The sequence below is a fragment of the Copidosoma floridanum genome, unplaced genomic scaffold, assembly GCF_036245765.1.
Source record: "Copidosoma floridanum isolate Cflo_tuat_1 unplaced genomic scaffold, Cflo_Japanese_pri ptg000019l, whole genome shotgun sequence".
Taxonomy (NCBI): Eukaryota; Metazoa; Arthropoda; class Insecta; order Hymenoptera; family Encyrtidae; genus Copidosoma; species Copidosoma floridanum.
In genome coordinates, this window is record NW_028321896.1 from 13,207,590 (window position 1) to 13,226,434 (window position 18,845).

The window sequence follows — 18,845 nt, forward strand, 5'->3', positions numbered from 1 at the left end:
ATAAGTACATATTTATATGTATGTATACAACATAAAATGTATCGTCTATGCAGTGCACTTGTATGATTTTTGTATAGCAAACCAGACAAGCCCCTTATCTTAAACATTTTCTATGGTTTCGCCAAAGCTTTCACAGAGGTGAATGACCAGCTTTAGAAGTTAATTTGTCTCAGAGCTTTTGAGAAGCCTATATATACTAAGCACAAATCTTGTTACTTAGCTATACAAATTATTATCTCTTTGATTGTTCAAACAAATTTGTCAACTACCAAAATCCTGGATGCACTTTTGTGATGGTTTCGATTTCAATTAGCACGATTCTTTAAAAAGTAAAAATTTGTCTATATTATATTGACGAATACAGTTTCAATTTATTCGATTTTACAATGCATTACATACTTATTTATAAATTAAATCTTCTGTATTGGTTAATTGGTAATATTTTATTTACACACTACTGCAACATCTCTCACAAAAAGTACTCAAATGCCAACACTCACCTGCCTGCCGCTCATTTATTCGTTCAATCCGTGTAATTACTTAATATTAAATTAGTAGATGATACAACATTTCTCATTTTGTTTGTTTAGCTCGACATCCATATTTGGTAAATTGTTTTTTGTACGGCAAACATGCAATGTAATTATTTAATTTTTGACAATGAGTACGTATTAATGTACTTCTATCAGCAGTTTTGATACAAACATTTTATCATAAATACTATTTTAAGTTTGTGTGTGTAATCGTTTGGTTTATTAACACCCACTGTCTATCAATAAAATTTATACTTTCTCTGTGCGGATTCATATTTAAATTTCGCGGTTTACACATATTAAAGTGTCACTGTGCTTAGGGTTTTAAGGGTTACCATTTACCATACTGAAGCACTATTTTTTCACTAGCAAAAAATTCGTGTTCGTTTCCTAACCTAACCAAACATTTTCTCTCCCTCCTCCTTCCTATATATGTCTCGACATTCGGGCCTTGTGAGGAAACTGAGGAATTGCTCATTTTTTGCGCAAGATTTGGGCTGCCTCCATTGTCAAAGTACGCGCGTGTGAAAAAACCTTATTAATATAAGTGATTAGTTTTTCCTTTTTATGTCGTCAACAAGATAGAATCGACTTTTGGCCACTTTATTCCTTCTGATTCCCTAGGATGGGACGCAAATTTACTGATAATGTGTACGCTAGACTCCCTACGGTATGTACTGTAATGTATATCCACCTACTTGATTGTTTATTACAGTCATACAGACTAGACTATGGCTATGTCGAGTATTTTTTTATCTGGAGTCTAATGTTTTTAAAGTTCTTCTCTTATTGGTACGCATTAACTGTAAACATTAATTACGACGTAGTTAAAAGTTTCAAGAATCAGGCTCCAACAAAAATAAATATAACGTGACATGCTTAAGGCGTGGGTTGGTTTGTACAAAAAAATATTATTGACATGACAGTGTCAGCACGTCAGCAGTTATTAAATGCAAAGAACAGTAGGTACTCGACTCGTATAGTAAGGAGATTCTTGTTTAAACTGAGCACCTGCACTTTCTGCATGTCATTAACCATATTAGTCTAACACAGGGGTGTGTTCAATATGACAATCAATGTACAAACGTTTCAAATATAATTTCAATTCAGAAAAAAAAATTACAAACTTGAGCATCATTAGTACATGATTGTGATGTATTTGTTTACAGGAGATCGGTGGACACGATGAATTTCTCGATCGGATATCCAAGACACTGTACTACACAAAATTACCTCCTACAGATTGCCTGAGCTTGCCAGTAACAGGTTTGTATGATTTATTCATGAACAAACATTGAGGCAAATGTGCATGTTAGATAATACTTCTTGCTAACGCTCCGTTGCAGAACTTGCTGCTGAAATATTCACTGATGTGAAGCATGGCCCAACGCTGGATCATCTTGATGTCGAGGAGGCCGGCCGAATCTCACGAAACGCCTGTGTCTCACCTTGCTCTCTTGTTATGGCACTAATTTACATTGAAAGGCTTAAGGACTGCAATCCAGAATACCTGCAGAGAGTCGCTCCTTCTGAACTGTTTTTGGTATCTTTGGTGAGTCACTACAGCCTTTTTTGAGAAATCTTTTTTTTAGCCTGTTTGTGTAACGTTTACATCACCATTGCCTAGATGGTTGCCAGCAAATTCTTACACGATGAAGGTGAGGAAGACGACGTCTATAACGCAGAATGGGCAAAATCAGGGGATTTGAGCATTGCAAAGCTTAATAAATTGGAAAGGGAGTTCCTCAAAGCTATAGTAAGAAATCATCAAATATCGTGTGTATACGTGTATAATTATTGCACAAAATGTTACTTGTTGAATTTTTCATTTATTTATAGAAATGGACAGTCTTTGTGGACCATGAAGATTTTTGGAAAAGACTACAAAGACTGGAAGAGGATCTTGCTATCAGGGAGGCTAGAAAGAGAGGCTGGTTCTCGTACACAGAACTAAATACTTTGCTAGACAGTGCCAATCTGTTGGCACTAGCACAAACAGTACTTGGTGTGTCTTCTATGTGTATTGCTACATATGCAGCAGGCCTAATGACGTTGTTGGGATCGGCAACAGTAGCATCGAGTATACCCAGAACATTTATGAGTTTGGGCCAACAGAGTTTGTCCTCTGGCATATCAGATCATCAATGTACAGCTCTAACTCAGGAAAACTTACAAGTTGAAGAGGAAATTGCAAATATTTTACTTGAATCGAGCCTGGACAAGACTGAAGTACGTAATCAAACCAACACACAGGGTAATGTTTTTGTATGTAATTGTAACGATACAGTAAAGGAAAATGGATGGGGTTGGCTTATTGAAGTAATAACACCTTGGCTTAATAACTTTAAACAGGAATTTAAATGCAAAAGTGATTGGGAAAATAATTTTCACCAAGACGACGATTATAGTACTAAAAAAAGCTTTATAAGTGAATCAGATCCATATTTTAGATTTTCTAAAATTGATAAAAGGAAAAAAAAAGTATTACTTCACTCTAGTCTTAACTACTACAAACACGACATGAAGTATTACATTGGATATTTTCCTAAGTATTTAAAGTCATTGACGGTCATGTAAATTTTTCATTTAATTTTACCCGATTGGAGATCAAAGTATATACATATTAAAAAGACATCAACTTACAATAACGTAACTCAAATATATAAATTTACTTTGATTTTTTTTTTTGTAACAAAATTCTTATTTCTTATACTTTTTACTAAAAACATTAAGTACAACATATTTTTATATACCTTTAATGATTTGAAATTTCATTACTTTGCATAATAATTAAACTATCTCAAATGTTTATAGTTAAAATGTTTACATAGAAATGTCAACTATTCAATAGGAATAATCAACAATCTAACAAAGTTTAAAAACATGTACAATTTAGTAAATTAAGCACCATCCCTATGGGAAAGATATATTTTTTGTACTGACTTCTATTCTGTATTTTTGCTCCCTACAAAAACATTTTTTCAATAAATCCATCAAGAGAAAGTCTACTTTTATTCTCATAGCTATTTTCTTAAATGCCATACTTAAAATATTAATGCTTGTGTTACAGTTAAACTTTTCTAAAACCGCTGCTTAAAAGCTTCTCTATAATATTTACACACGTTTAAAAACAAGTATGAATAGACTTGTGTGATAATCACAATATGGCAAAGCGTTAGCCGACTTGGATCCAGCAAGAGACTAATGCATGTCTAAAAGTCGATTACAAGTAGATTTGTACAAATTATAATTCGATATACATTTACATATATGTACGTGCCTACATTCTAGTTGGACCTCATTTTTTTTCATCTTTTTTAGTCTTGTTATCTTCTTTTTTTTCTTCCACTTCGTCATCTTTTGATTGTTCTTTTGTTTCTTTATGCAAAAATAACAGTGGAGACATTCCCAGCAAGCATCCTATAGTCACTCCAATTACTCGACCCTAAAAAATCAAAAAATGAAATAGTGATTAAAGTGCACTGTAAATATATTAGCTGTATGAAGCACACATCAACAGGTATTTAACTTGTACCATATTAGCTGCTCTTCTAGATTTTGGCAAATCTAGTTGAATTGGCGTTAGCTTAGGTGGTTGGAATCCTATTCTCTGGGCAAGGAGCTCGACGTAGTAGGCCGATCCGATTCCTAATATATCGGAAATAGTGTTTCCGAATGCCGCAGCAGCCATTGTCGTCAGAGATATAAAAGCACCTAATGTTGCTTCGATAGAGTCACCCTAGAAATTAATTTTTTTTTTCCAGAATGTTTTTATTGGTTGTTGAAATATTTTTTTTTTACTCACGGCAATGATCATAATTGAATTATCAAGGAATCCGAATCCAATGAATGGAATGGCATTTGCAACCGATACTGTAATCATCAGAAAGTTTCCAATTAAAATTTTTAGTTAATTTAAATCATATAAATTGTTTCGATCGTACGTGATAGCTTAGACATAATTTTACTTGAAATGAATTTTTTTGTTCATATTTTTTGATATAAAATTTTCAAGTATAAAAATCTGTAGGTATAAAAGGTAATCCATAACTAAAGGCTTTTTTTTCGTTCAGAATCCCGCGAGTCGAAAAAAATAAACAAGAAAAGCTATTTGGAATAGAAATTACTTATGTGTAAAATAAATATGTAGACGTTACAAATCACGTGCGAGTGTAAAAATTTAATACTGTCACGATTAAATGTTAATTGATTTTTAGTGAACAAAGAAGTAGATAATTTTATTTTTCTCACCTCTCATCAAATCCCCTTTGGTTGGTTGAGGAACTGTTTCCACTAAAAAATCAAACGCATACAAATTTTATACTCGGTGTTGCATTAGGAATAATAGAATACTTCTTTTTCATAGAAAAGTATAGTAGTATAGTAGTACCCGAGTTTAATGAGCAATAAGTCATCAATTACCGATAGAAAATGCTTGTGCATGCAGAATCGAGAATTATATAAAAAGTTAATCGCGTGCCAATTCCGAATCGTGTACTTAACAAACTTTTTTTGTTTTAAATATTTGACAGACTTACAGAGTTAGTTTGTTTTGTATCCAAGAAATGAGAGCAAAGCAGAGGGGAAAAAGAGAAACAAAGGTTAGTCAAACATTGGCATAGTTTGCTTTTTGAAATTTTTATTGAGTTTCCAGGGAACCAGCGTAGAAGACAATAGCACAGAAATAGATAAAGTTTATTTTTAAAGATGCAGCCTCTTGTGTTTGGTGTAGTGGTGGGGGTGTGGCATTTTAATTTTTTCATTGTGATGTAAAGAATTGACGAAAAACACCGAAAAGTTAAAATTATTGGGCATTCAATCTAATTTTTTAAAGAATAACAACAAATGTAAAATTTATTGATAGACTGAAAAAAAGGTTTTTGTTTGTTAACATGCACGCTTACATGACTCAGCTTCTGGTAAATCCACTTGAAGCATAAAACACGTTAATATGAGTCATTGAAATCTATTATCATTTTCGTAATGTTATGGATTAAAGAATTAATAATATTAATATTATTATTGTTAGGTGAAATTAATTGATTTGCGTGTAATGAGTGCAAAAGTGCAAAAAACACCGAAATGAATACACCACTAATCATCATTGTTATAAAAATTTGTTAATAGAAGCTCCTTCTACTGGTCCTGGAAATATATAAATTTCATCTCTCATACCATACTTTTTTAATAGCCAATCATCTGGAACAGCACAGTAACTGCCTGTGGGGTCAACATCCCCTAATGTTGGTACTTTGCTTGGTCTTCCAAATTTACTCCTCCATCTGAATGCAGCGAGCTGACCTAAATAGACGAAAATAAATGGGCCAAACTCAATTAAAAAAACGTAAATTAACTCATTGAAAAAAAAAAAAAAAAACAATAAACAAATAAAATTAAGCTAATAAAAGGGCTACAGGACTGCTATTGAGACTCGGGGAAAATAATGGATATTAGAAAATTAAATGACAAAATGTCTTTAAAAAATCTGAGTAAACTACCTCTTTGATAAATAGTAGAAAAATCTGCACTTCTGTTTACAGCACAATTAATGAGGATCGACAAGCCGATGTGGTCTCTCAATGATTAGTAGAGACTCTTCAGTATTACGGATAACTATGTGCATTTCGAGCTCGTACACAGAGTCTTTATATTCTATACCAAAAATTATACATGAAATCTCTACACATGTATGAGACAATCATCATTGGATAAGAAATAAGCTAGACTATTTTTTTTTTTTTTTAATGATTACACGTTAATTATTATTCATTCAATTGTTTAGAGACCTATGCTCATCTACTTAACAAAGATCAGCATTCGACATTAGCAAAAGGTGTACAGTAATTTGTTCTAAAAATTGTGCGTAATAAGAGTGATTAAAGAGAACGAGTGCTAAAAATAGGAGTATCGTAATAAAAAACACTCCCACTATATTAATATTTATAAGAAAAAAAGAATCAAATCAGTGCCAGAAATGGGAAAAAAAATTACAGATAAAAAATTTCGGAACTATATTCATAACAGGCATACAGCATAATAATATACAGGTGTCATCGATATGATAGCTCATTTATATTATATCATCGTACGTTCACCCACTCAAAAAAAATGTATACCACCATCAGCTGTACGAGGCTTCTGCTATAGTGTGAGCATAAGCCCAACGGCATTGCATCATTACCTTCGTACTCAGCCTTGATTTTCTGAAACTGACACTCCTGCAGGGCAGCTATGAGAACTTGTCGCTCGTCAGGGGTGAGCCTGACCGCCAGTTCCTTGGCCTGTTTTTTGGTGAGCACTCCAGGAATCGCGCCAGACGTGACAGCTGCCGAGGCACTACCCATCGCTCTCTTCTGACAATGATCGCCCGAGTTGTTATCGTTTATTTGATTGTTGTAGGAGCCCTGGCGAAGAACACACTTTTCGGTGGTCATTGAACTCCAAAATGCTCGTGCTTTGCAGCTGCAGCCTCTGAGGAACATCATGTTGCTTCTGCTACTGTGATCGGCGAGTCTACTCCTTGTCACTCGACACAATACGGTGGACATCGGAATGCACATTTTTCTTTAATTTTATTTTGATTGATTGCCCTTTATTTATAAATTTTATCGAAAGTACGCCTCGTACGTTTTACTGTATATATTATTACACACGAGCACCAAAGGTACACTTATGGGTTGTCATAAAAAAAAAAAACACTGTTACTTATATGTATATTATTGCACAACTCTAGGCTCTCCACAAGTAAGTATACAATGTGAAGAAAGTCAAAGCTCGTCCGAGGATGGAATCGTATATGGATTGTTACTGGTGTTTTATATAATTATTGCTGTTGTAACAAGCGATGATGGCATCGATGACAGCATATAGGCGCGCTCTGCACTCACTAAATTGTCCGTCACACGCGTTTGTTTTAAATAAAGTATAATTATAAACTTTGTGTCAGTATATATATGCTTATCGTAAAACCTGTTCGTCGACGAGTCGATGACGAACGGTTGAACGTGAGCTGAGCCTTATTTCTGTGCCGATGCGCTTGGGGCAAGGGTACGTGCCTTACTGGGGTTTTTGGTTTGGGGTGAGCGCCGTAAGTGGGTATAACTGGCAAGTGTATACAGAGGCTGAATATCTCTCTCTACTCTACACCGCACCTCCTCTCCATACCATCGAATTTTTTTCACCCGATAACGCAAAAACGTGTGCGTGACGCACGTCGTTGACGTCACTCGCGCGTGGAAGTCCCCGTGGAGAGAGGAATTGTTTATGCAGGAAAATCACATTACTCAGCGGCCGTCCCTTAGAAAGTTCAACTTTATTACTTTGGTGTGTCGAAACTTGCGAAAGAATTGAAATGTTCCAGCTTGAGCATGCAATAACTTATATTTCGATCGAATGTCGAATATTGCGGTCCCGGCGCGCAACATCAAGTTCTTTATAAAATATAAGCAAAAACAAAACCTGTCTTGTCCCTGAAATTCGGGAAGATAGAAGCGCAAAATTTTATTATTAATCCGCGTATCAAGAACTTTTATTTGGATTGCAGCTCACATACGTATTTTTAATGTTAAACTTGTTTTGCGATGTGTCGAATTCAACGTATACAACATATATATTTTTATTGTCAATTGTTAATAAGCGTAAAAATTGACATTATTATCATCGGGAAAATGGGGAATCCCCTGAACCTGAGCACCCTCGTGGTGGTAAGCAAAACTCCTACATTATCGGCGTTAATTTAAAAATTTATAGAACGCGCGATATGTACCTATATATAATTGTATTCAAAGTCAAGGGTGGTACACATTCTTAATAAATTAAAATCATACCCTGTTCTCTGTATTGTATAGGGGTACAGCTGTTTCAAGTCATGGAGGCATGTACGATAAATATTAATTGTGCTAACTATTTTAGATGTAATATATCATAGGTCCATGTGATATGACATCATCGCAATGTGGTATATTTATTGATCATCGCTTCCCGTTACGGTGTCAATGGTGTGTCATTCCCTAAAGTTTATATATCATACATCAAACGCTTTTTTGAGCGCCCGCACTTTCTTTTTTTTACTTTACCTATTCTTTTTCTGTTTTGCTCTTTTTTTTGAATGATGAAAGAGAGTACCTGTCTTAAAAGCGTGTTACCTGTTCCCCGTTTTATTTTAGATAATGTAAGAGCGAATGAACATTTGGTATAAAGCGTAAGTAAAATTCTTCGTTTTTGACACATAAATCTTGTATGAAAAAAAAAAACTGACCTTTTTGAACTACAAGTAAGTAAAAAATTCCAACTTGGAGTAAGATGTGAAGCCAACAAATTGGGAGTGCGTCCAAGCACATGGAAAAAGATAATATATGCACACAATTTTATCATCACTTGGTGGACCTTTAAATTAATGTTTAATCAATACTACGTATAGCAAACAGATGATTATTATTAATATATAAACGCATGGTCTGGGGAGTTGTGTAAATCTACTGATAATAAATATTTTAGAAAAAATCAATTGATGAACAGAGAGCTAGAGTTATGTGACCACCTCGGCTGTTACCAATGTTTAGCGACGAGGAAAAACACAAGTAATTAGACCGGCCGTTACACATTATTGATTTTTACGTCCCTCTCTGATATACAATTACGGTTACGAATCGCCCAACGTCTCAAATTAAAATAGGTTCTCGCAGCAGGGCATGGGAACATGGGAAGTCATACAGCTGCAACATCAAAGTAGGTGTGTACTTAAGTATATGTTTAACAAAAGGTACAGCTTTCGCGAGGAGTTTCAACTCAACCTCCGAAAAAGAATACTTATACTTATACCTACCTGACATGCAGACTGGTAGCATTTCGCGTAAAAAGAGCGCGACGTACTACGATGCCGTTCGTATGAGGATGGTATACCTATATACCTACCATTATATTAGGCAAGTGCAGCAGGCTGTGCAGTGCAGGGGCTGTATTCAACTACAGTCAGGTATATAGGTGTAATGGTTAGTGGTTGGAAGTTGGAAGGGGTCGAGGGAGAAAAGACTCACTTGTCTGTCTCGTATAATTTACCCACGTAATAATAAATTAAAGTATACAAACAATATTGTGATATCGGTGTATGCGTGTGCAATCCACAGTAACAGTGAAAGTGGCGAAATACATTTTTTTTTTTCCCCATAAAATGTTGCTGTACTGCAATTCTGTGTGCAGTATCCTCGATTAATCCACAGCTGGACCGTTTAACCTCCAAAAGGATCCAATCTCTTTTCCCGTGAACCGCGCTCCGATGCCGTTGCTGCATTGCTCCTTTTGAGTTTCTGACCCTCTTTTTTTGTTTTATTTTATTTTTTTTAATTTGTGCACGAATTTACGGAAGAGAGAAGAAGAGAGAAAACGTACGCGCAAGAACTGAAGATACTTTACTTCTTCACTTCTGTTACCTACGTGACGAGATGAGAAAAGAGAGAAAATAAAGCTATCTTTTCGCTCTTCTTACGTGCAGTGTACATTCGAGCAGCGGAGCAGGTATACTGCGGGCGCTCCACGCCCACCACCTTCAAGGCTATTATCTATACGTCGACAGGGGTCCTTCTTTATTTTGTTTATACTTACACTCTTCCGGGATATGGAGGGGGCTTTATCCCAAAAATTATCCAACGACCGGGTGATGCATACGCAAGACGGGCGAGACAATTGCTCACTAGTTTATAACTAAGTATAGCTCATCCATCCATCTCCGAGAGCTGCGGCTGCTTCTTATAAATATTCTTGCTTTTGACTTCGATGAGAAGTTGCATATATTGTCATTATTGTTGTTGTTCATTCACATCTAGTGTTATACATAAAAAAAAAAAAAAAATGAAAGAGAGTTTGAATATGTAACAACAATCCCTGCCACTAGAGCTTCAACGGCTAAATGGCCAATTGTTGTCAATTGATTTTAATTGCAATTAATTGCTGAAAGAAATTCGTCGCTCCTCAGAAGCACAGTGTCGTTGGCTCAGTTTGGTTTGTTGACTCAAGAAAGAAAGGGAGTGTGTGTTTACAGAGGCTACCGTGTTGTGTCACTGAATTATCGGTGTTGCGTGTTGCGCTTGAGGATACCTGGGTGCTACACCCTGACCTCTGACCTTCATTACTTGTTCTGCTACTGCGACAAACCATGAACGTAAGTACTCTACAGACATTTACTTCCCCAATTATCCAATTTTCTCTTTTTTTTATACACCTATATATTTTTTTTTTCTATTTGTCCTTTATATTTATATTTAGTACGATTGAGCAACTCCTGACCCCTATAATGTAAAATAAACTCATTATTTCTCAATTTCTTTACCTTGGATATTGCTGAAAAATTACTATAGGCTCTATTGAGTGAATTTGTGTGTATGTTATTTGTATTTGACTTTTTTTTATTGGAAACTACCCTGAAACCAAAATTATTTATATCAAAGAATCCGAGTATCTAATCTATTGTACAAATCACCTCTAAAATTTTGTGAGCTACCCAATCTATTTTTAGACTCAGAAAGGGAATTAATTTAAGAGTTAGGATAATTCGGGATCTTAGCTCTGAATTCAAACACGATGAGCATCTAGTTGCTCTTTTATGACACGTCACTGAGAATTTTTCTCTCCATATTGCCAAAACTATTTTAAGAATCTCTCTGCTCCATATTGGTGAATAGTTGCTGACTGGGATTATATAACAAGGATCACTGACCTCTGCAGGCCAATTAAATCAAGACTATGACATCTATGGAATGTAATTAAAAATGATGAGAAATAAAAAGTACTTTTGTTCCTGCTTGATATTTTAAAATGCTTACTGATGGTTTTCTGAATCGTGAAATTTTCTGATTAATCAACTTGTGCAATATAAAACATGTGGCACTATGCTAATTTTAGAACGCTGCCTTGCTCACAAATTGCTTAAAGATAATACCCTCTGTACCTAAATATAGCGTGTCATTCGAATCATTTTTCTCATCTGGAAATAAAATACATATTACCCACTAAGAACAATAATTCACCATATTGTTGAGTCATCTGATACAATATGACATAGAATAATTTAATTACTCACATAGGACATTTCCTTTGAAAGTTAGATTTTAAAATTTTAACCGAAAACGTAACGAAAAAAATTTGTTCGTGTGATTTTATTACGTATTTATTTACTAATTTAAATAGCACTCAAAAGTATGTCAAGTGTATATCTCAATAAAATATTTTAATGAATTCATTGATATCACTAAATAATGAAATAACGCAAGGTAAGAATAAGATATTTTACGATGACAATTGTTTTTTAACGAGTCTAAGATAATTCTGTTCAAAGCACTATGAGTAATTATTATTTAATGAAAACTTTGTTGGTCAAGCAAAATAAGCTCGATTTTTAAAGCATTATATCTACAGTTGGTAGATTCATATCTTTATTGTAATTTATCTTAATCTAACTATATGGAGAATATTCCGATTACGATTAACTAATTAGACAAAACATTGATGTTTTGAAGCTTAGTGTAATAAAAACAAACCAATGAGAAAATGATAGAAAAAATTTCTCGTTGTGTTCAAAAGCAGAGATAATTGGCAAAATCGTAGAACACGTGACATTAAAATATCGTGAATATTACCATAAAACGATCCCACTTTGCTAGCTTGATACTTTCTTACCTGTTTGACAAACATTAATCTCTATCCCTGATAGCGTTATCTCACATTGATAACAAAATTTTACTTTGAAACCTCATGCTTTTTGCGCAAAATGCAAATAAAAATTGATATAGATTGTAATGGAAATAACAAATGTATCGTTGATGGCTTAAAAACAAAGTAGTTAACACGCAGTTGCAAACTACATAAAAGTAGTAGTGTAAAACAGTTTTCTTTTTATTGTCATCATTCATTACGTGCATCGCAATGATTACAGTGAGAAAAATCGGCAAACATTAGCACTTTAGCAAAGAATTTATGTATTTACTTGTTGTTTTTTATAAACATATAACAAAGACACCCACACTGGAATTATAGTTTATTTTTTTTAACTTGAAGAGCAATGTTTTCAAGATAATTCTCCATGTAATGAGAAAAAAGTCAAAAAATGATACAAAGAAATATGTTACAACATTTTTTTTTTCCAACTGACAGCCACTATTTACGCAGGTAATCAAAGCAGCAGTGAGGTGGTGCCGCGAAGGTGGTTAACACGCCTTCGGTTGCTTGAGATGATCGAAAGTGTTTCCCGTCGAGGGCTGAGTGGCTCCAGTGGGAGCTACCACGTTCGTGGCGCAGAACTGGCGCGCGACCGGAAACTCAAGACCCTTTCTGCCACTGTCGTCTTTTTAGACGATACGCAGCAAACGTTTCAGCTTGACGTGAGAACTTTTTTTTTTTTTTTTTTTTTTTCATAATTTTGTCGCTAAAAAAATATGCAAATGATGTAATTGCTTACAGAAAAGGGCGAAAGGGCAAGCACTTTTGGATTTAATATTCCAACACCTCGAACTTGTGGAAAAAGATTATTTTTCCTTACAGTATGCGGAAAGTGGATCTGCCTCGACGACCGATTCCGATACAATGGTAATAATGTATTGTGATGATGTTATAAAAATCAAAGAATTTTCCGAGTGATTGATGTATTAAAATTTTTTTTATCAATTTTTCAACAGAAATGGTTGGACCCTACAAAATTAGTCAAGAAACAGTTGAGGAGCAAAGGTGGTCAGTTTTTTTTTCGAGTAAAATTTTACGTATCGGATCCTAGCAAATTACAAGAGGAATACACCAGATATCAGTTTTATCTGCAAATACGAAAAGATATTTTGAACGGAAAACTTCAGTTACCTCACAATAACGCTTGTATTCTTGCAAGTTACACCGTTCAGTGTAAGAATGATTTCACTTGAAAAAATTGCCTTCAAAATATTTTATGAGTATTTTAGAAATTGAATCTAATATTTGTATTATCCATTTGTTTGTATACAGCCGAACTCGGCGATTATCAACCAGAGGAACACGGTCTGGGATACTTTTCAAGGCTACAATTGATTCCGAATATCACAGAAGAGATGGAGCAAAAAATTTGCGAGCTTCACAAGCTACACAAGTAATAATTATTCCTCTCCTTTATTTTTTTTATTTATTTATCTTTTTTTTTTCATCATCTATCAATTCGATAATAATTATTTACAGTTGACTGCAATAATTAAATTTGTTGTTTTTTAGAGGTCAATTACCAGCTGATGCTGAATTTCACTTTCTTGATCATGCCAAACGTCTCGATATGTACGGAGTGGAGTTACATAAGGCAAGGGTATGACTTTTTGTACTTGTTGTCATTGTTTGATTTACATTTTCACCTATGAGTCACTCGCATGTAGCGCGTTTGCTTACATTATTTACCTTGCTCCGCTCGCGCACGCTTCCTTGTCGTATATATTCATTTGTTAGTCGTTGATAGTGATTAAAATATAATTTCCATATTTTTTTTCAGGATTCGGCAAATAAAGAAATTCAATTGGGAGTAACGTCAATAGGACTGGTGGTATTCCACAACAATATTAGGATAAACGTGTTCTCGTGGTCGAAGATTGTCAAGATCTCATTCAAACGTAAACAATTTTTCATACAGCTGAGGAGAGAACAGGTAACGCTCGTCATCAATTTTTATCAACGGCCGGATCAAATAGAAAATACATCTCATTAAAACATTATCTTGATTTGCAGTCGGAAAATTACGATACTTTGCTAGGTTTCAACATGACGTCATATCGCAGTTCGAAAAACTTATGGAAATCTTGCGTGGAACATCACACCTTCTTCAGATTACATAGTCCAAAAATGCGGCCGCGTCGCTTTCAGCTTGGGCTCAGCAGCCGATTTACGTACTCGGGTCGCACAGAGTTCCAAACTGTTGAAGATGGAAAGCATCGAGCACGCGTCGAGAGGACTTTCATCAGGTATAATAGTACTACTCGATATTTTTTGCTAAACCGTTTTTTTTTTTGTAAAAAATCAAAACTCGCTTGAATTTTAGATCACCTAGTAAAAAACTCATTCACGGTATCTTGCCTATATCCGATGAAAAGGGCAAAGTATCAAGTTCCAGCAGGTCAGCCAGGTCACATGATAACAAAGTACAATCACTTGGTTCACGAGAACCGCGTGAAGCGTGGGGGGAAGGAAATCATAGCGATGAGTAAGTTTCTCAACTGATTCATTTTGTTTGTAATCATAGTATCGCGTAGGGAAAATGTTCATACTCTTATTGATCTACAGCGAAGGAGGTTTTCTATCAGTCAGAGAAGAAGTGTCGGGGACACACGCTACGCAAAATAGTGGCGGTGCTTTTTCGCCGATGCTGGGTTCCAGGGTATTGAGTTACGTAGACGACGATACGGCAACACTCGATAGGAATATTTACGATATTCCAGATTACGACGAACGTACCGGAACCTCGGCACCACAAGTACGTTAATTATTATTTTTTTTAATTTAGAGACTTTAATTTTTTAATTTTTACCCTCCAAACAACAGGCACTGGAAGAAGGTTTGGTAATCATAAGAATCACACCGGATGAGCAGGGTCGCTTTGGATTCAACGTAAAAGGAGGTTTAGACCTCGACATGCCAATATTAGTATCACGGGTAGCACCAAATACACCAGCCGATCGTTGCTATCCAAAATTGAATGAGGGAGATCAAGTAGTTTACATAAATGGCTTGGACGTAAACGGAATGCTTCATGAACATGTCGTTAATTTGATACGGCAGTCGAGAGATTCCGGCATTGGTGAACTCACATTGACCGTGAGACCGAATGCCCTGTACAATGCATTGATAGGTTCGGAAGAACCGTTGGAAGAGGAGCCACCATATAGGTAACGTGCACCACTGTATTTATAAAACTATTTTAAAATGCACAATTTTGCGGGCAATACATCTCTTGATTTATATGTTTGCAGGTACGTGCCAGACTCCCCACATGTCGCTATTGGTTCAGATGCACTAACGCAGTCGATGTTACTACTCGCAGACGGTTTGGCCAGCGGAGCTCTGATCACTCAGTATGAACAGCTGTACAGAAAAAATCCTGATTTATTTTCCATGGAGTCGAAAAAACCAGAAAATCAAAATAAAAACCGTTATAAAGATATATCACCATGTGTGTATTTAAAGTTTTGATATTACTTTGACTTTTTTAATAAATTGCAATATTTATAAATATTTTATATTGTTATAGATGACGTAACGAGGGTAGTACTGATGGGTTCCGGAAGCAGTGATTACATAAACGCAAACTATGTAAACATGGAAATTCCAGGCTCTGGCATCATAAACCACTACATCGCTACGCAGGGTCCACTATCGACCACGGTTTCAGATTTCTGGCAAATGGTATTGGAAGCCGGCAGTACACTTGTAGTTATGCTGACGACATTGGTTGAACGAGGTCGTCCCAAATGCCATCAGTACTGGCCGTCACTGAAGGAAACGCTCGCGCTAAGGAATTTATCATTGACGTGCACTTCCGAGACTGTCGAGGAAACATTTGTCTTTCGGGAGTTTGTTCTTACTGATACCAACGTAAGTGATAACAAACCCTTGAAACTTATTTAATTTACAAACAATTAGCTTTGTTTATACGACAAGCGTAACAGTGATCCGAGAATAGCGATCTTGAGCACCAGCCTCAAGCCTTGAACATTATATGAGTCAGGCATGTGCGCTTGTTCTTCTTGCAAAATCAAACATTTAATTGCGTATTAAGTCATTGAAGCTGGAAAATTTCTCGTGACAATGATTTATGCTGGTTAAACTTTCTAAAAATTCTGAGAATGTAACAACAGGTATTTATTTGATTTGCTAACAGACGGGAGAAGAGCGGGATATAACGCACATGCAGTATTGCGCCTGGCCTGATCACGGTGTACCGAATGATTGGCGCCAGTTCACTACGTTCACCGAACGAGTGCGGGCAGCACGTGCAGGTATTGTGGAGCCTGCTGTCGTGCACTGTTCTGCGGGTATTGGACGCACCGGTGTACTAGTACTCATGGAAACTGCGTTATGCCTTATAGAGGCTAATCAGCCTGTTTATCCGTTGGATATTGTCCGCTCAATGAGGGATCAGCGAGCAATGATGATACAAAATGCTGTAAGCATTAAAATAGATCAATTGAATAGAAAAAATAAATACAATAATAATAATGAGATAATTTTAATTACAGAGTCAATACAAATTTGTCTGTGAATCAGTTCATAAAGCCTACACCGAGGGCATAGTCACGCCCCTTCCTGAATTCAACAGATGAGATTGATCATATTAACTGTACAACCTTACACATCAGCATCATGCCACAACTATCATTCATCTTCTTCAATGAACCGAGAGAAGAAAACCTTACTCATTAATAGAGCAGCTCCATAATGTAGATTGTTCACCTCCCGACAATAATATTTATTACATCTGGTAGAAATATAACATATGTTTATCATATTTATTATAAAAGATTCTAGAATTTTAGATATTGCGAGTAGCCTTAGATAAATGAATGTTTTAAACGCGTGATATATTGTTAAAAGAGACCCTTAAGTATGATATAGCGAGAAGAGTAAAAACTGAAATATTGATTACTGATTAACTAATTTAAATCATAGTTAGATTTTTAAAATACGTAGTCTGTTAATAATCAAGTCCTTTAACATTAAATGTAAAAAATATATTATCACACACTTAGTTCATAAGAGTGATAATATTTTTTTTCCATAAGTCATGCGACATTTTTATCTTTTAGAAGATAAAGGAGAAAATTAGATTATGTTTTTGACCAGATCTCTTGGCTGTAAGTGTCATATATGTAATGCGTGATAAGAACAAAAAGTTGTATATAAGAGGATATGGTATTTTCGTAAAAATTTATTCGAGTTGGATCGTGTAAACATATAACGCCCACTGCCAATTCCAATTATCATTCTGCATCCAGTAGAAAAAAGCAATCAACTAAAGTTGATTCCTCGAGGCAGCCGAGGCAATATTAATTATGTAGTATAGTACCCTATGCGTGATTTAACATAGCATTTATTAATTGATTCAAAAATTAATTTTTACAGCAGGAATCGTTGTTGTCCCAAGTCAATTTTTACAAGTATTCAACATTAATTATTTTATTTAATGTTTAGGTATTCAGTTAATTAAATAGCCAATTTGATCAAGTGGCTACATGAAATACTGATTTTTTAGAAATTGTACTAATTTTTTTCGTGATTGCATGCATAAACGAAATTATATTTTTATAAAGATCATTTAATTTCTAAACATATTATTCTGCATGTCGTCAAAAATTCTAGTTATTCGAATTTTAAACTTTACCATTTTGATACACCGCATGTCGATCATATTAATTTATTCAAGTATAATGTTGCTGGTGATAGAGGCAGAAATTTCGCAATAAAACACAGCTTACTATTGATAAAGTGATTGTTAGGTGTGTTTTATTTATATTTTTTTCTCTCTTCTTATTTGTTAATTTATTTAATTATATGCTACACGGAGATAACTCCATTTACAAATATAAAATATTTATAAAATAAAATTGACAAAAATAACAAGTATAATTATTTTAGTCTAAAAACGTCATACATAAAAAAATCAAAATTTAAAAACGTCCCAGCTTGGTTACGATTTACTTATTATAAATTGCACTCTGTGAAAATGTATATTTTTATACTATAATTGCATTCAAGGCCTATTATTAATTTAAGTTACAGACAAGCATGTATATATTATATAGCCAATGGATAAAATATAAATAAATTCTTTTTTTTTTAAACGTACGTTCACCTGTACGTTTTTCAGTCGTCACTGTTTGAAATAAATTAATTGCCATAATACGGGGTTTACAGCTTAAAACAAATACCGATTGAGAAAATTCCATCCATATTTTTTACAGGGCAAATAAGTGACAAAATAGACCATCGAACGCCTTCTATTTTTTCGAATGTAACTATAGCAGTGTATTTTAGGTAGTTGTAGATGAACTGATATTCAACTGATATTAGAATGCAAAATTATAAAAATGTAATAAAAATAAAGTTGGTAGCTGTCTAGTCTTGTACTTCAAATTGTCAAATAATAAAAAATTTTCATAAATATCATTACTATTGTTGTATTACTTTTATTTTATACTCAGTACCAGTAATACGATATTCATTACACAGCTATATTTGAGAAGTTAATCATATGCGTAGGTATTTGAAATCATTACAGTGTCAAATTACAATAAAACTCGTGTTGACTGATAAATAGTACTGCAA

The 18,845-nt window shown here is 34.7% G+C and overlaps 3 protein-coding genes across 6 annotated transcripts; 2 read left to right on the forward strand and 1 right to left on the reverse strand.

Moving 5' to 3' along the window:
* The first annotated feature begins 981 nt into the window (after nt 1-981).
* On the forward strand, nt 982-3,534 carry LOC106645688 (uncharacterized). Its single transcript, XM_014361602.2, has 5 exons — nt 982-1,203; nt 1,703-1,799; nt 1,880-2,085; nt 2,161-2,289; nt 2,373-3,534. Exons 1-5 carry the CDS (start codon nt 1,159-1,161, stop codon nt 3,108-3,110), a joined length of 1,215 nt encoding a protein of 404 aa, XP_014217088.2. The 5' UTR covers nt 982-1,158; the 3' UTR covers nt 3,111-3,534.
* On the reverse strand, nt 2,864-7,614 carry LOC106645689 (transmembrane protein 65). 3 transcript variants are annotated; one of them, XM_014361604.2, is made up of 6 exons: nt 6,715-7,614; nt 5,438-5,461; nt 4,785-4,826; nt 4,339-4,406; nt 4,069-4,272; nt 2,864-3,978 (listed from the first exon to the last, which is right to left on the reverse strand). In XM_014361604.2, exons 1-6 carry the CDS (start codon nt 7,091-7,093, stop codon nt 3,832-3,834), a joined length of 864 nt encoding a protein of 287 aa, XP_014217090.1. In that variant the 5' UTR covers nt 7,094-7,614; the 3' UTR covers nt 2,864-3,831. The 3 variants fall into 3 exon arrangements, with proteins under 3 accessions (XP_014217090.1, XP_023247409.1, XP_014217089.1); XM_023391641.2 differs by lacking the exon at nt 5,438-5,461 and adding an exon at nt 5,709-5,834 and having other exon boundaries at nt 4,785-4,817; XM_014361603.2 differs by lacking the exon at nt 5,438-5,461 and adding an exon at nt 5,709-5,834 and having other exon boundaries at nt 6,715-7,612.
* A 1,938-nt stretch (nt 7,615-9,552) lies between these two features.
* Ptpmeg (protein tyrosine phosphatase Meg) lies at nt 9,553-18,653 on the forward strand. Of its 2 annotated transcripts, none has more exons than XM_089593275.1 (15): nt 9,553-10,689; nt 12,693-12,904; nt 12,984-13,109; nt 13,199-13,415; nt 13,515-13,635; nt 13,755-13,842; nt 14,023-14,175; nt 14,256-14,488; nt 14,566-14,727; nt 14,808-14,997; nt 15,066-15,409; nt 15,494-15,693; nt 15,772-16,115; nt 16,402-16,686; nt 16,760-18,653. In XM_089593275.1, exons 2-15 carry the CDS (start codon nt 12,755-12,757, stop codon nt 16,841-16,843), a joined length of 2,697 nt encoding a protein of 898 aa, XP_089449401.1. In that variant the 5' UTR covers nt 9,553-10,689; nt 12,693-12,754; the 3' UTR covers nt 16,844-18,653. The 2 variants fall into 2 exon arrangements, with proteins under 2 accessions (XP_089449401.1, XP_089449402.1); XM_089593276.1 differs by having other exon boundaries at nt 13,755-13,836.
* Nucleotides 18,654-18,845: the final 192 nt, after the last annotated feature.

Coding starts and splice junctions, on each gene's coding strand:
- LOC106645688 (XM_014361602.2), top strand. CDS start 1,159: ATGGGACGCAAATTTACTGATAATGTGTACGCTAGACTCCCTACG. Junction 1,800..1,879: donor CCTGAGCTTGCCAGTAACAG/GTTTGTATGATT, acceptor GCTCCGTTGCAG/AACTTGCTGCTGAAATATTC. Junction 2,086..2,160: donor AACTGTTTTTGGTATCTTTG/GTGAGTCACTAC, acceptor ACCATTGCCTAG/ATGGTTGCCAGCAAATTCTT.
- LOC106645689 (XM_014361603.2), bottom strand. CDS start 7,093: ATGTGCATTCCGATGTCCACCGTATTGTGTCGAGTGACAAGGAGTAGA. Junction 4,827..5,708: donor TTGGCTATTAAAAAAGTATG/GTATGAGAGATG, acceptor TTGATTTTTTAG/TGGAAACAGTTCCTCAACCA. Junction 3,979..4,068: donor CTAGAAGAGCAGCTAATATG/GTACAAGTTAAA, acceptor TTGATTTTTTAG/GGTCGAGTAATTGGAGTGAC.
- Ptpmeg (XM_089593275.1), top strand. CDS start 12,755: ATGATCGAAAGTGTTTCCCGTCGAGGGCTGAGTGGCTCCAGTGGGAGC. Junction 13,110..13,198: donor CGACCGATTCCGATACAATG/GTAATAATGTAT, acceptor ATTTTTCAACAG/AAATGGTTGGACCCTACAAA. Junction 16,687..16,759: donor CAATGATGATACAAAATGCT/GTAAGCATTAAA, acceptor TTTTAATTACAG/AGTCAATACAAATTTGTCTG.